The sequence below is a fragment of the Zonotrichia albicollis genome, chromosome 7 (genome assembly GCF_047830755.1).
Source record: "Zonotrichia albicollis isolate bZonAlb1 chromosome 7, bZonAlb1.hap1, whole genome shotgun sequence".
Taxonomy (NCBI): domain Eukaryota; kingdom Metazoa; phylum Chordata; class Aves; order Passeriformes; family Passerellidae; genus Zonotrichia; species Zonotrichia albicollis.
This window is the reverse complement of record NC_133825.1, coordinates 28,659,783-28,673,509: the sequence shown is the minus strand read 5'-3', so window position 1 is coordinate 28,673,509 and position 13,727 is coordinate 28,659,783. Positions and strand designations below refer to the sequence as shown.

General features: G+C 36.6%; 1 protein-coding gene across 4 annotated transcripts in view; it reads left to right on the top strand.

The window, feature by feature from the left end:
- LRMDA (leucine rich melanocyte differentiation associated) overlaps nucleotides 1-13,727 on the top strand; it is a 604,919-nt gene that overhangs the window by 505,442 nt on the left and 85,750 nt on the right. For 2 of the 4 annotated variants that reach the window (XM_074544773.1, XM_074544775.1), the window contains one exon: nucleotides 3,295-3,379. The exons of 1 other annotated variant lie outside the window; for it this stretch is intronic. In XM_074544773.1, coding sequence (XP_074400874.1) covers nucleotides 3,295-3,379 — 85 coding nt within the window. Of the gene's footprint in view, nucleotides 1-3,294; nucleotides 3,417-13,727 lie in introns of all 4 variants that reach the window. One more of the 4 variants, XM_074544771.1, reaches the window with a different exon arrangement.

The window sequence follows — 13,727 nt, the reverse complement described above, 5'->3', positions numbered from 1 at the left end:
TTGCAAATAAAGTTATTACCTGACCGTTCCCTAGCCCTAGGATTGAATAGTTAAAGATTTGGTGTACTGCTGCTCTCAAATTTAGTTTTTGATGTTTTGTTGTGGGTTTTTTTTTTGGTTGTTTGTGGGTGTTTTTCTTCCTGCTTCATCTTCTACAATGTCTGTAATTTTGATGAACGTGCTTTTTGCAGTCTATTCAGCATCAACTACAACAATTTGGACAAAACACACAGGTTAAAATGAAGAGAGGTACCACAGTTTAGCAAATGTTTGGTTATGTGCATAACAGGGGGGCTGTGAGTAGTCTAACTTTGTCTTGTAAGTCTTAAACCAGGTACTGTGATATACTGCAAAACTTGAATGACTTCAAGGTTTGCAAAACTACAAGCTTCTTCTGTAAAAATACCATTAGAATTTCTTTACTGAGTTTTGTGACCTGTTTCTATAAAATTGGAGCTACCAACCAGTTTAAACAGCTTTCCTCAAAGCTATTTGTATGCATCGTTACTTTCCACTGCAAGAACTTCTGATGCATATGTCACCAATACTTGAAGACATAACTGTCACATGTCAATGCTGTCACTGTCACAATATTCCTGTGAATATTAAGAGTAATGCAATCTATACAAATCTCTTTGGAAAATAGCTTAGGGCCAAATGTCAGAATGTGGTAGAGAAAACAAATAGTTGTCTTTCTGCTGGTGCACAGGCTTACTCAGGAACGTGATGTGGAACTTGAGCCAGTGCTTGTGCAAAACAGTCCTAACCCTGGATGATATTCCATGGAATTAAAGTTGCTCTAACTGAATGCTTAGCTCAAAGGTAATGAAAACTGTTCTATATTTGACAGGGAATTATATACTGTACATAAAATAACAGAAAAACACCAATAAACAAACCCTTCTTTTCTTGTGTTTCCTAAAATTGGAAATAAAGCTAAATTGCCCCTTCACTCCAATATCCTTTTTAGAAGCTCTTGAATTTTGCTCACTCAGTGGTATATTGCTGAAATGGCAAAGTCTCTTCCAGTAATTTTAGGAAAAGCTATCATCAAGCTGTCAACAGTCTAAATTGAGATTAAAAGTACCAAAGAGAAACCTTCACTATTACCAGAGTCCCAAATAAGTACACTTGAATAGGCAGATACCATCTAGAGTGTACAGTATGAGACCACTTATTCTTCCAGTTTTTTGAGTGATTTACAGGGACGAAGCACAATGTTAAATAGTGACATTTTTCTCCTTTTCTTACTCAGAACTACTCAACCCAAAGGAAACATGTAGTTGTTCTTGGAATTAGTTTCAAATATCACATAGCTGGGTCTAAGGGGTTTCTATCTCTCTCTCTTTCATGTTATGTGCCCTTGGCTCATATTGGTCACCAGAGAGACTTCCAATAATTCATTATCCAGAGGAGATAGAGCTGCAGGTTTGCAGTTCACCAAAAGCAAGGTATCATTCATTCTGGCTGCAGGTGGGAGTTATGTCTGTAGCAATATGTCTGTGAACAGAGGCTCCCTGAAAAGGGTTTATTATCACTGGTGAGTCAGCAGAGCCAGGATATTCTCTATTTTTATTCATCCCTGATAAGTAGCATCCTTGCTGCTTAGGCAAACTTGCTTCTGTTAAATTCTATTAGGATGTTTGTTTTGATGCATGATGCATCTGCATGTTGTGACCTGATTTTTCCGAAGGACAAAAATGAGGTTATAACTATGGTCTGGCACAGAAATTGATGGCTGAGCTCCAAAAGCAAAATCTTAGTATGCTAATCTAGTCAGTCACCTCTTAACATTTTATGTACTATCATCTACTAGTCCAACAGCTACAACAAGGAAGATTTCTAAGTTACAGCCTTTAACAAACTATTATCAGAATTAACTTTCATTGTTACGGATTTCTGATTATTGTTCTTTGGTTTGGTCTGGTAGTTAAAATTTGAATTAGTATTTATGCTTTTTCTTCCCCAAAACACTGTAGCTCTATTTTATACTTCTATATTAACCACACATTGGAGACCTGTGAGTTCATAAATTTTGAGGATATGTTCAATTATAAAGTCAGTAAGACTGAGGTGAATTCCTTTGATTGACTTTTGCAGCTTAGAAGTCAATATATCATTAGGGAACAAACTGCACAGAAGATAGCAATTATTTTCTCAAGACTCCCTTAAGTGAATTATCATGAGATTCAAGAAATAGTTTATCTTTTGTATTTTTCTCTTTATTTGCCTTATTTTTTCTGTTAGAAATTATCATATAACTTTCAGTGAATGCTGTCCTTTGTGTCTTCTATTTAAACACATGATCTTTTTATGTCTGTCAAAATGGGTAGGTTGTAAATACTCTAGAGCAAACTCTGTATCTGAAACTGAACATATCACTACTGTGTCACCAGCCTAAGTTAAACTGAACTTTAAAAACTGACAATGATTCATATTCACCAACACAATTCTTTATTTTCATGTCTTCTTCTAACTGCTATTCTGTAACTAAAAAGCAGGATGGTAAATGTGGCTTGTTTAAACTTTATTTTATATATGTATATGTATCTTCAGCTGAAACATCCAATGGAATGAAGGTTAGTGTACTGTAAACCATAGTTCTTCAGTCTAATCTTTTAAAATTAGAATCATAGGATCTTGAGACTTGTTAGGGAGAAAGAGTTGGGCTTCTTCGTCCTTTAACACTTTACTTTTAAGGGTTCTGAGCAAGTCTTCTTGGGTACTTACTTCTTTTATTAGACTTCTGCTTTAGGTTTTAAGTGTTTATTGTTAACAATTCTATGTACTTGTACACTTTTTTTTGCATTATAGGCACTACAATTTTTACTAGATCCCTTCATTTAGCTCACAGTGAAGTGGAATGAGAAAATCATTTGGGATTTTTTCCTTTAGATTTGAAAAGTATAGTATCTTGGCCCAACTTCTATTTTCTATCTCCTTTCATTTATGTGGACTCAGTCATAACTTCCTTTAGGTAAATATTAATCTGTTTTAACAAGAGGAAAATTTTTGACATTGCCCAAAGATTTCCTGACAAAGATGGTAATTTTTTTTAAGCTGCCAGCTGTGTGAAAAGATTCATTTAGTAATGATGCATAATGCCGTTGTGTAAACTCTTGTGAGTGCAGCAACCTTGAGGAATGGCAAGGAGCCTTAACAAAAACAAATTAATCCTTCATGGCTGGTAACTCCGTGCACCTGCAAGCCCAGCACTGCTCCTGCAGGTGCGTCTGCTGTGCCTGCTCGCTGCCCTGCACTCAGAGCACTGACAGTGTTTGCTTTGTCACACAGGCCTCCAGTGCTGCTGCCTCTGCCTCTCCAGAGATGCACTACACGCCTCTGCCTGCTGGATCCAGAGACCTCACCAACCACAGAGGTGCGAGCTCCATTTCATTGCTATCAGCTTCTGCCGGGTGATCAGCTTTGCTCAAAGGCCTTCTCTCTCTTAGGTGCTGCTGCATTCCACAGGCATCACCATGCCTTTCAAGCACTCTGTGAGAAAACCATAGCTGTCAAGACTACAGATTTTTAACTCATATTAAATAGGATTTACAGGTAGTCTACCGGGAAAGCAAATAAATCTATGGATAATAACGCTCAGTGATTTTTGCATGTGTGTGTGTGAGAGGGAAAAATGTAAAGAGATTAGAGTACTTAAACATTGCTAAGTAGATGATTACATGCAGCATTGGTAATTTTGAGAGAATTTGTAAACTTTCTAATATTTTTTAAGGGAGAGCTTTTTGGCAGTTTAGAAATTAGGACTATAATTTTGAAATGTTAACACATTTTCATTGCAATAAAAAGGGACTGTTCTCTGTTTTTCAACATAAAAAGTGGATCAGTTTTCAATTTCCTTTTTTATCAGTCCTTAGAACTTAAAAAAGCACCTTGGGCAAATTCACAAATTCCTTCTGCATACCTATGAAACAAAAAATTCAGGGAACAGGTGAAAAACTGAAGCAGTCAGGAAGAGGGTGCATTCCAAGCCTTTTCACTTTTTTCAAAAAGAAGACATTTTTAAAGCCTGCAGCACTTTGTCATCTTAAAACCATAGCAACAATCCTCTTATTTATTTCCCATATTACTCATTGATTCTCCATTGATCATGTAAACCATTTTTCTGTAAGCAGGGGATTTTTGGGATACCAGGATCCAAGTCAGCCTTATATTTATGAATTGATGGTAGCTTAATTTTAATGTGTGTTCAAATTCTGCAGCACTACAGAGGATGGAAGCAACTTCAGAAGTATTCCATATTACTTGGTACCTTCTGGAAGAATCAGGCAGGTAATGCACCTGAAGAAGGATCTGTGATTCAGGTGTGAAGGATGAGGAAAGCGGATGATTAGGTGCTTTATTTTTTGCAGCCTGTATCACTGTTGTGCTAGAGCTGAGGATGAGTCTGAAGCTACATCCTGGCCTTGGTTTAGGTTGCTATGGTGCAGTCAGATGTTCTAGAAGATTGCTGTGGTGAAAATCAGATGTCCTACATGTGCTGTGGGTGCATTGTATTCCAGCACTGAGCACACATAGAAACTGATATGTTTTAAAGAGAAAGGACCAATCAAAATCCTAAATTTGAGCACAGACTTGGACTTCAGAGGTTACAGAACAACCTCTCCCCTCCAGAAAAGCCTGCAACCCAGTGCCCTCCTTCTCCATTCAACCTCTTCTCCCCCATTCCCAAGACAAGTAGATTTGATTTTCAGATAAACATGTTGCTTTTGAGGTTGGGTTTCTGGTGTTGGCTGAAATGGCTAGAGTCCACTAGCAATAAATAGAATGACAGAATCTTGAGAAATACCTGAGTATACCAGAAATACCAGTAATACCAGAAATACTTTCCAAGTACCCTTAAAAGCCAGGTATCTTCAGATTTTTTTATTTAGGTAATAGTGTATTGAAAGTATATCTTCATGGCTGATTTTGCTATCTAACTTGACGAAAGGAATTCCAGTAGTGTTGAATCAAAATCTGTGTGCCTGCATTATTGATTGACTCCTCTTGTAATAGAGCAGTTGTGTGGCTGCAGTAGGTGTTGGTTCAGAGTGGGAGCTTGCCAGGCTCTAAGTGCCCACTGTCCTCACCAGGCTTTCAGAATGCCTGCCACCTTGCCATGAAAGAGGAAAATTATATTTCCCAAATCACCAACTTTCTACCCTTAGCAGTTCACATAATTTGTATTACTTCTGTCTTTACTCTTCCCAGAAATATTCTTCTCTGCATGCTAAATACGCTGCAAATTTCCTTGTGATTAAGCACCGTTATAAATAAAGGGAGAAGAGCATGTCATCCAAAGAAGGGGTAAAACTGGTCCTTAAAAAGACATTGTTAATATTATTTGATTAGTTTATATATATATATGTATGCATGTTCATATATACACATATTCACAAGTAAATAATTAAGGACACTTTCCAAAATTGCAGGTCTTGGAAGAACCAATTCCAAGCTTAGAACAACCTGCTGGCAAGGCCTATTAATTCAATCAACTTCTTTTATACAAAGAAAAGTTCCAAAGTTCCCAAGCCCATAAAAGATTAATTGCAGTCAATAGAAAAATCTCCAAGGAAAGAATGAAATACTTAAGCATGCTATTTTAGGTTCTGAATATCTTCAATTTTTTTCTTCGCGGAATGCTTTCAGTGTTGTAAAGTGGAATTGAATCAGCTGTTGCATATGTAAATATTGGCTGTTCTCAGTGCATACTGGAATGAAGAATGCTGTAAGTTTGTGAGTGTAATTTGTCCCTGGAGAAGCTTGTTTACCAGAATCCTCAAGTCTGGCAAATGGTTTGGTACAGCTGCAAATTGATTTTTAGGGGACTGGGAGGGGGAGCAGGATCAAGCTGGATGTATTTGCTTGGTACAGTTTCACTTGGACATTTCTCACTCTATTTAGCTGTGATTTTTACGGGGAAAACAAAAACATATAATTATGTGTGGGTTGCACCTTGTGTCTTACAGCTTTTGTATTCATGCATGCAGTATATAATTTCCAGTCAGGAACTGGTCCTTTAGGCTAACTCCATATTTTGTACAGACCATTTCAGGAATGGTGAAAATCTCACTTTCCCTTTCAAAGCCCACAGAAACAGCGTATGACAGTGTGATGTGAGATGGAATGATAAGGAATGATAACTTGAAATATAGTGAGTGTTATATTGATGCTTGAGTATATAAGTACATGAAAAGAGGAATAAATATTCCATCATGTTTTTAAGCTTTAGAAATTTTTTCCCCGTCTTGGGTAAGTTGTATTCCCTTATATTGCAGTGTTCCTTACACCCACTTTTCTAAGTTGAACCTTACCTCAGTTCCACTGTTCATATTTTCAGTGAAAAATCTATAGGCCTTCTGTTTGGATTTTGGGCATCTGACAGCAATGTGACATGATTCTTTATGTGATCTAATTGCTATCCTGTTAGACAAGGCTTCCAAAGTGGTAATTTTATAACTGGTTGTATTTTTGTTTTGATTCCAGAACAATGATCTCAAACTGCTAAGGGTCTTTCCATGGTCTTTGTTAAAGTAGGCTTTTGTATTCTACTTTATATGGATTTAGAACCCAATTATTTACCTGGGAGAAGTTTGTGCAGTTCTCTCACCTGGTTAAAATAAGTGAGTTAAAAGACACAGCCTCCTGTCGTAAAAGTGCTTCTTTTCTTTCTATATTCTATACATTGCTTGTATTGTTCTAGCTTTCAAATTTTCTGGTGAAATCAAATATATGCTCCCCACATTCCTGTCTGCTTTTCCAGATCTACCTTTTAGTTTTTAAATAGAAATAGCCATGCTCCACAAAAGTAATGAAATGTACTGACTTTTAGAAGAAATTTTTCCAAAAATTTTGGACTGATGTAATTATTTTTTAGTGATTTGTATGCATGTACCCTTCTGTTCCATAGAAACTTAAATTCTTAATATAGTTGACATTGGTAACAAAAATATTTAAAGGATATTTATAAGGATAATTTGTCTGATGTGTGGAAAAAGGCTCCTCACCCTTTGCCCCACCAAAGTTGTATGTTTGGTTTTTTATAATGGCATCCTTGCTTTATGTGTAAGCATTCAAACTCAAATTGCCTTCTGAAAAGTACAGTACTTTCCAGTTGATGAGGAAAATAACAGTTTATCATTGTATCTCTTCAGAAGCAATATCACTAAATCATGGCTATCATGAAAATCTGTTTTTCCATACAAAAGCATGTGCTGGATGCCTTTTCTATAAGCAGTTATTTTATAACATTGTGTATTACCTGATTTACTTGGAAACATATTAATTTGCCCAAGCCATTTGGTTTCCAGTAACAATTTTCAGGTGTCTCCTCCCTTTCTGTGCTCTTGTTTCTGGGAAAAAACAGTGGTAAGCCTACCCCATAGCTTACTGGTAAAAGGAAGGAGCAGTTTCCACTAAAAACTAATCCTGTATTTATGTAAGTAGTTTTTCGAATTTAGCTTGGATTTAGGCCAAGGTTTAATAGTTCTAATCTATTATGACTTGTAAAAAACTTTCTGAACAAATCCACTGTCCTGTTTTGGCATCTCTGCAGGTAACTATCCAAGCATCCTGGTATGTACAGTCATTACATTGTCTCATGTTTGTATGATGAGTGTCCAAATGAAAAATTGGTATTTATTTTACCAATATGTTTCAATCAATGGACAGATGTGTTTTCTTATTTTATGATCTGGTCTGGATAGTCATCAACTGCATTCAATTCTCATACGCAGAAATCCAAGAACAGAATATTTTAAAGCTTCTTATTAACGTTCTAAAGGTAATTTTATAGAGCCTTTTTGAACAAAGGAAGTGAGAGGTTGCTTTTGCTCAGTTTCTCTTTGTCTAACAGAGTTGTGCTGAAGGTTTCTTTTGGAATTAAATCTTTCCAAACTTTCCCATTCTTCAGCAAACAATCATAATCGTAGAGAGACACCTGAATTTGCAATGTTTCCTTTTTCTGTGACTGTTATACTGTGCTGTTGTTGCCAGAGTACTTGGCATAGTAAATTTTCACTAATGACTTGTATGTTCACACAAAATTCCACCAGATTTTTTGTTGGGGTGTGCCATACAGAAAACCAGTAGCTTTGTAGGAGTCTAGATAAGTAGTGACCAAGATAAAAGTGGACTACAGAATGCACAGCAAGGGTTTAGCCATCCAGTTGGGCAGGAATTCACAGTCCAGTACTTGTTGAAGGATGTCTACTTCTTTCAAAATTTGGTGTTGAAGGAAAAAAGTAGAAATTTTGGAGAGCCAGAGGGAGTAGTATAATTAAACTGATTATTCTCCAAGGATTTATCTGTTCTGTCTCAATTTGCTCAGCTTGACCATACTTTATAGATATTCTTATTTTCATATGGAACTGGTAATGTCCATCAATCCTTCCAGAACTTGGTCTAGAGTTTTAATATAATACTTTAAAATATTTGAAGTAAAATTGTCATGCACCTCTTTGTAATAAATGTTAAAACGCAAATTTCTTATTCTACACATACATTGTGAAATGCCATGCTGTCTTTAAATCACTGACATAAAAAGAAAAGGAAATTGCTTTACATAAAGCTTACTTCTAGAAGGACAAGTATCCTGTTTATATTATCATTGTGGTTCTCTCTGTTGTTGTTATTGACACAGTTGTTAGGTACTCGTTGTGTTTTCAAGCCAGAGGCTTATTTAGAGTTTGAAATTGATTGCTGGGGAAGTTGCAAAGCAATTTATGTAGCAACTTATCATAATTAGTTAGTTTTCTTAGTGTGAACTTCACTTTATGCTTGTCAATTGATTTTTCTGTGTAAATGCATAAGGCATTGTATTCTGTCAAAAAACCCCAAACCCCAAAAACCTATGGTTAGTACTTAATCATTCAGTTAAAACAGTGTATCCATATATGTATATATTTGCTTTAACTTGTTTAATAACTAAGGATAGGATGAATAAGAAAATTCCAAGCAGATACACTGTGTGAAAGTTCTGTATCAGGCAAAGATGCTGTGAACAGTGAGATTTTTTCTTTATTGTTTTACGTAAAGTGTCCTTTGAAAATAACATCATTTTTAACCTGCATTATGTTCTGGTATGTCCTAGACTGAAGACTTCTTAGGCCAGGATCTTCTCATCATGAGATTAATAACCTTAGACAAACAAAAAAGTTCTCAATAGCATGGAACAGACAAGATCACATTTTCCAGGGAAGGAGCACTCAAAAATAAGCTGTGACATTTCCTATTAGTGCCAGGAAATATGTCCCAACAGTGAGATGTGATGTGGTCATGACTTAGCCTCCAGGGGAGTGGGTGGAAATCCTCTTCTTTTGACACTCTGGGAGAATGCTAAAATAAGGAGTCTGTTATTAAGAAAAAAAAAAAAGAAAAAAATCCCATGTGGTCTTCCTGTATATGAAGTGAGAAACTGGGTTCTAGTTCCTTAGTTTTTAGTTTGAAAAATATACATTAATGGTAGCTCAAGATACATGGGAGAAGCATGGAAAGCAAAGTGATGTATAGATGAGTATCAGTGTGAGAGAAGACTTGGTTAAAATAGATTCTGTTTTCTGATCTCAATTCCCTTTAGTTAAAGGGATGTGAGGAAAAAATAAATCCATCAGAGGTGAAAAGGGATTTTCTAGTCCAGATGTGTGTGAAGGCAATGCAGAAACTTAAAGACTTGTGGTGCAAGGTGTTCCTGGTGCAGGTGGGAGAAGGGCAGAGCAGGCTTCTCTCATTCCTGTGCTGGTGGCTCCTGCTGGTGCCCACAGGCTCCCCAAGCCTCGCACCAGGAGATGAGGTCAGTGTACTGACTCGTTTCTATTTGATCACTGGGGTGCCTGGTTTCTTAGCTCTGACCATGATTTTTCCCTTCCAAGGGGGATCCCAGTTTACTGCTTTCTCTTTTTTTTTTTTTTTTTCACAAAAAAATCTGTTTGCTTTGTGGGGAGAAGAATGGGCAGAAGGAATGAATGGAACAAAGTATGTGGGGAGAAATGCTAGAAAGCGCAGTTCTTAGGGAAGTGTACTCCGGTAAAACGCTTCCAGCTGATAACAGAAGCCCACCTGTATTAGTGTTTGCCAAGTCTGCAAATGCATCAGCCATCTCTCCAAGTTTTGTGAACTGATACACAATCAACAATTTTGCCTTTCAATGGAACTGAGAGGTCCAGTGCCCACACATGTGATTGACTCATCTCTCAGCTGTGCAGTGTTTTTTTGCTGGGCAGTCATGAAAGAACAGCTTAAGGAGGGTCTCATGCTATCCCTTTCCTGAGCCCTATTTTATTTGTCTACTGGAATAGAACTGCCACAAATAGCTGTGCTGTTTGTCGACCAATTTGCCTCACTTGCTCAGTAGTGATAATTTCTGCCAGCATCTGCATGTTTCTCTGTAAAGCACAATGACTTTCCCAAATGTGGAATAAATTGTAGTTGGATTTGAGTGTGACCTTGACTAATATAGTTCAAGAAATAAATTTTCTGGGTCATTGGATTCATATTCTTGTCACTTACAGGGTCAACAGTTTTCTGTCTGTGTATACAAGGAATGTTGGATTTGAATCAGGATACTGTAGATTATTAAAACTTCAGCATAAAAATGTATTATCTTTCTGTATATAGCAGTGATGGGAGCAACTAGTCATGTGAAAGTAAGTTGGGGTAAATGAGGTGGGGATGATATATAAAGTGACTTGCAGTTTTGTGTAAAATCTTTCTTGATGGCCAGAAAAGTTAAGATTTGGTTTTAAATGACAGCATATTTTTATTTGTGAGCCTTCTCTGTGTTCTGTGGTTTGAAACTGAACCCAAGGGATGTGATTGAGCTGACCAGAAGTAAGTTCTAAGAGGATCACTTCCTGGGGTGCTGTGTCTCTGTGGGAATAAAATAGGTGTGTTTCTCTGCAAGAAAACTTTAAAAGAAAAAAAAGAGAGTAATTAAGTGGTTAATCAAATTCAGATTAAAATATTCTTAAATATCTCAGGTGCTGAACACAAAATTCCCATTAGTAGTCTAAGACTGAGGCAGGCTTTAATAATTGTCAGTATTTTTTTTTCCAAATATTATAGAGACTTTCATTTTTCCACAGTGTGCATTCCCTGATCTGACTGTTGAAGACCTGACCGTTTTTCATATTTTTGTCATTCTGAGGTTTTTCATTGTAACTTTTTCCATGTTTGCCAAAACTAGCAGTCTAGACCCAAGTCACCCATACAAGTGTCACATCAGAGGGAATGTGATTAATGAGGAAAAAGCCTGTAACTTCATATTTTTGGTAGACTAGAGAGTGTCTGATATTTCACAACATAGCTCATTTTGTCATGCTGGCAAGACAAAACCATAAGAATTCTCAAGCAGGGTGACTAAAAAGTGGCAGAAATATATAGAAAACACTGGCTTCTATAAGTGGAAACTTGGGATCCAAACCCGTAAGCCTACTTAAAATCTTTGGACGTATAGGAGAGCTAATGATGCAGTGTGTATACAACTGGAAATTAAAAAAAAAAAAAAGGTAAATTTGCCACTTGGCCTTATAATTTTTTACAATAAAGAATTCTAGTCATCAGCCACAGTATTACAGCTCTTCCAAAGAAATTGGTTCAAAGCACACCAGTGCTGTGCAGATCCAGTCTCCTGAGAGATCCCCGTGTTTAGTTAGCACTCTAGTCTAGCCTGTTTTTGCAGGAGTCCTCCAATTTTATCATTCAGGCATTTTTATGGCCTCATTGGAACAAATAAACAAACATCTGGAATCATGTGGGATATTTAATTAAAAACTTTTTGTTTGGCCAGAAATAGTAAAATCATGAAAAATTGCCTGTCTCCAGGCTCAGAAAGGCCAAATGATGAAGCTGTTGGCTACAGACAGTTTTACAATGTATTGAAATTCATAGATGTGCACACCTGCTGCAAGTCCCCCCCTTTTTTTTTGATTCATAACCATTAATGAGTGTTTAGTGCACAGATTGTAGCCCTTGTTTAAATGGGAATTTACTGTTTTTAATAACATATAGACACGTGTTGATATATTCCATACAGCCTGTACTGTTCTGTAGTACACAGACAGGATAAAGCTTTATATTATTGCTTAAAGGGGAAAAAAGAAAAAAATCTTTATGGTGCATGTTCCATTTCAATATTTTTTCGTATGAGCATGTTTTAATTCCAGAAGTAATAAATATCTGCCCCATGCTAAGGATCTGTGTAGCAAATGTTGGAAATGTGAAAGATGGTGTTTTCTCAGTAAAATTAGAATCTGTAATGAAAATGTAAATTTGCATTGTTACATTTAATGTATTTTTGAGGAAATTTTCAAGACACTCTTGCTTTTGCAGATAAAACTGTTTGATGTCATGTGAGAGATTACTCTGTGGACACAAAATGTTTTACAGACCATTAGTATTTATAAAAACTAATTTGTCTATTGGGCTATTATCTATTTGAAATACACAAATATAGGCTTTTGAACATATGGGACAGAGAATTTTATTTTTGAGTTTGTACATCTCAGTTTTTAAATAGCTGAGACTTCTATTGAGAAAATGGCATGCACACAGAAAGTAGTACTGCATCCAAATGTTGTTCACTGTTCTTCATATTTCTCGTGATTAAAATAATATGGCCATTCCATTTTGAGTTTCTCTGACAATTTAGACTTTTTAGCAGGATAGGATGGATGGAATACTGACATGACTTTGGCCTCTGGCCTGTAGTTGGTGTTACTGACCTGAATGGAGAGGATGTGGGTGTCATCTGAAAAAGCACTAATTCCTGCATAGTCAACACATGTAGAGCCCTGCTTTAAAAAATGGGGGAGGGAGGAAATTTACTCCACAGTCAGAAGGGCAGCCATCTGCATAACAGCAGTGAAGCTGTTTTATCCCCTTGTGTGTTTGTTCTCTATAGCCTGCACATCTTGCTGTAACATCTATGTGTCTTTCGAACTATGAGCAGCCAAAAAGATGCAGTGTATTTTGTGTTTCGTTGTTCAGTGAGTGCTGTGTAGAAATGAGTGAAGGGCCCTTTTTTAAATTTGATTTCAGGAAAGAAAAGGGTAACTTTGGGGGATTTCATTACATGATCTTATGCAAGAAGAGAAAGCTGTCAGCTTTTTACTGGATATGAATATCTGTATTCATGATCTAATATATTTACTGATCAAAGTTCCTTGCAGAGCTCTGAAAGCAAATGATAAGTAGGTTGATGACTTCCTTTTTTTTTTTTTTGATATTTTTGTGGTCTGTTAATAACCTCATTGTAAGAAAAGTAAATGATAGGAAGCCCCATGACATCCTTCACTAACTTTGTATCCCTTAAGCAGAGAGATCACACCTGGGGAGAAGAAAGGGAGGAGACAGAGAGGTAAATAATAAGTATAAACAAGTGCAATTGTTTTATGTCCCTTACCAAACAGAGGATGGCTGATCCTTTTTTGTTGATATTCATTGTGTTGCCTTTTACAGTCAGAGATATCATGAAAATTGTTTCTATTTACACAGAATGAATTTCTTTTACTGTGTGATTGACAGCACTGCCATGTTTTGTAAGGCCCGTTTTGTCTATGACTCTAAAGTGCTTAGTAAACCTAGGCAGCCACCTGAAAGACCCCCCACCTGTGGCTGCATAAAACTGAAATAAAGAATGGAAAATAACCCATTGAGTATTCACTTTCCCACCCACTGAGAGCAAAATGCAATGCAGTGCAATTTTAGTGTTTGCGTGCCACTGGGGA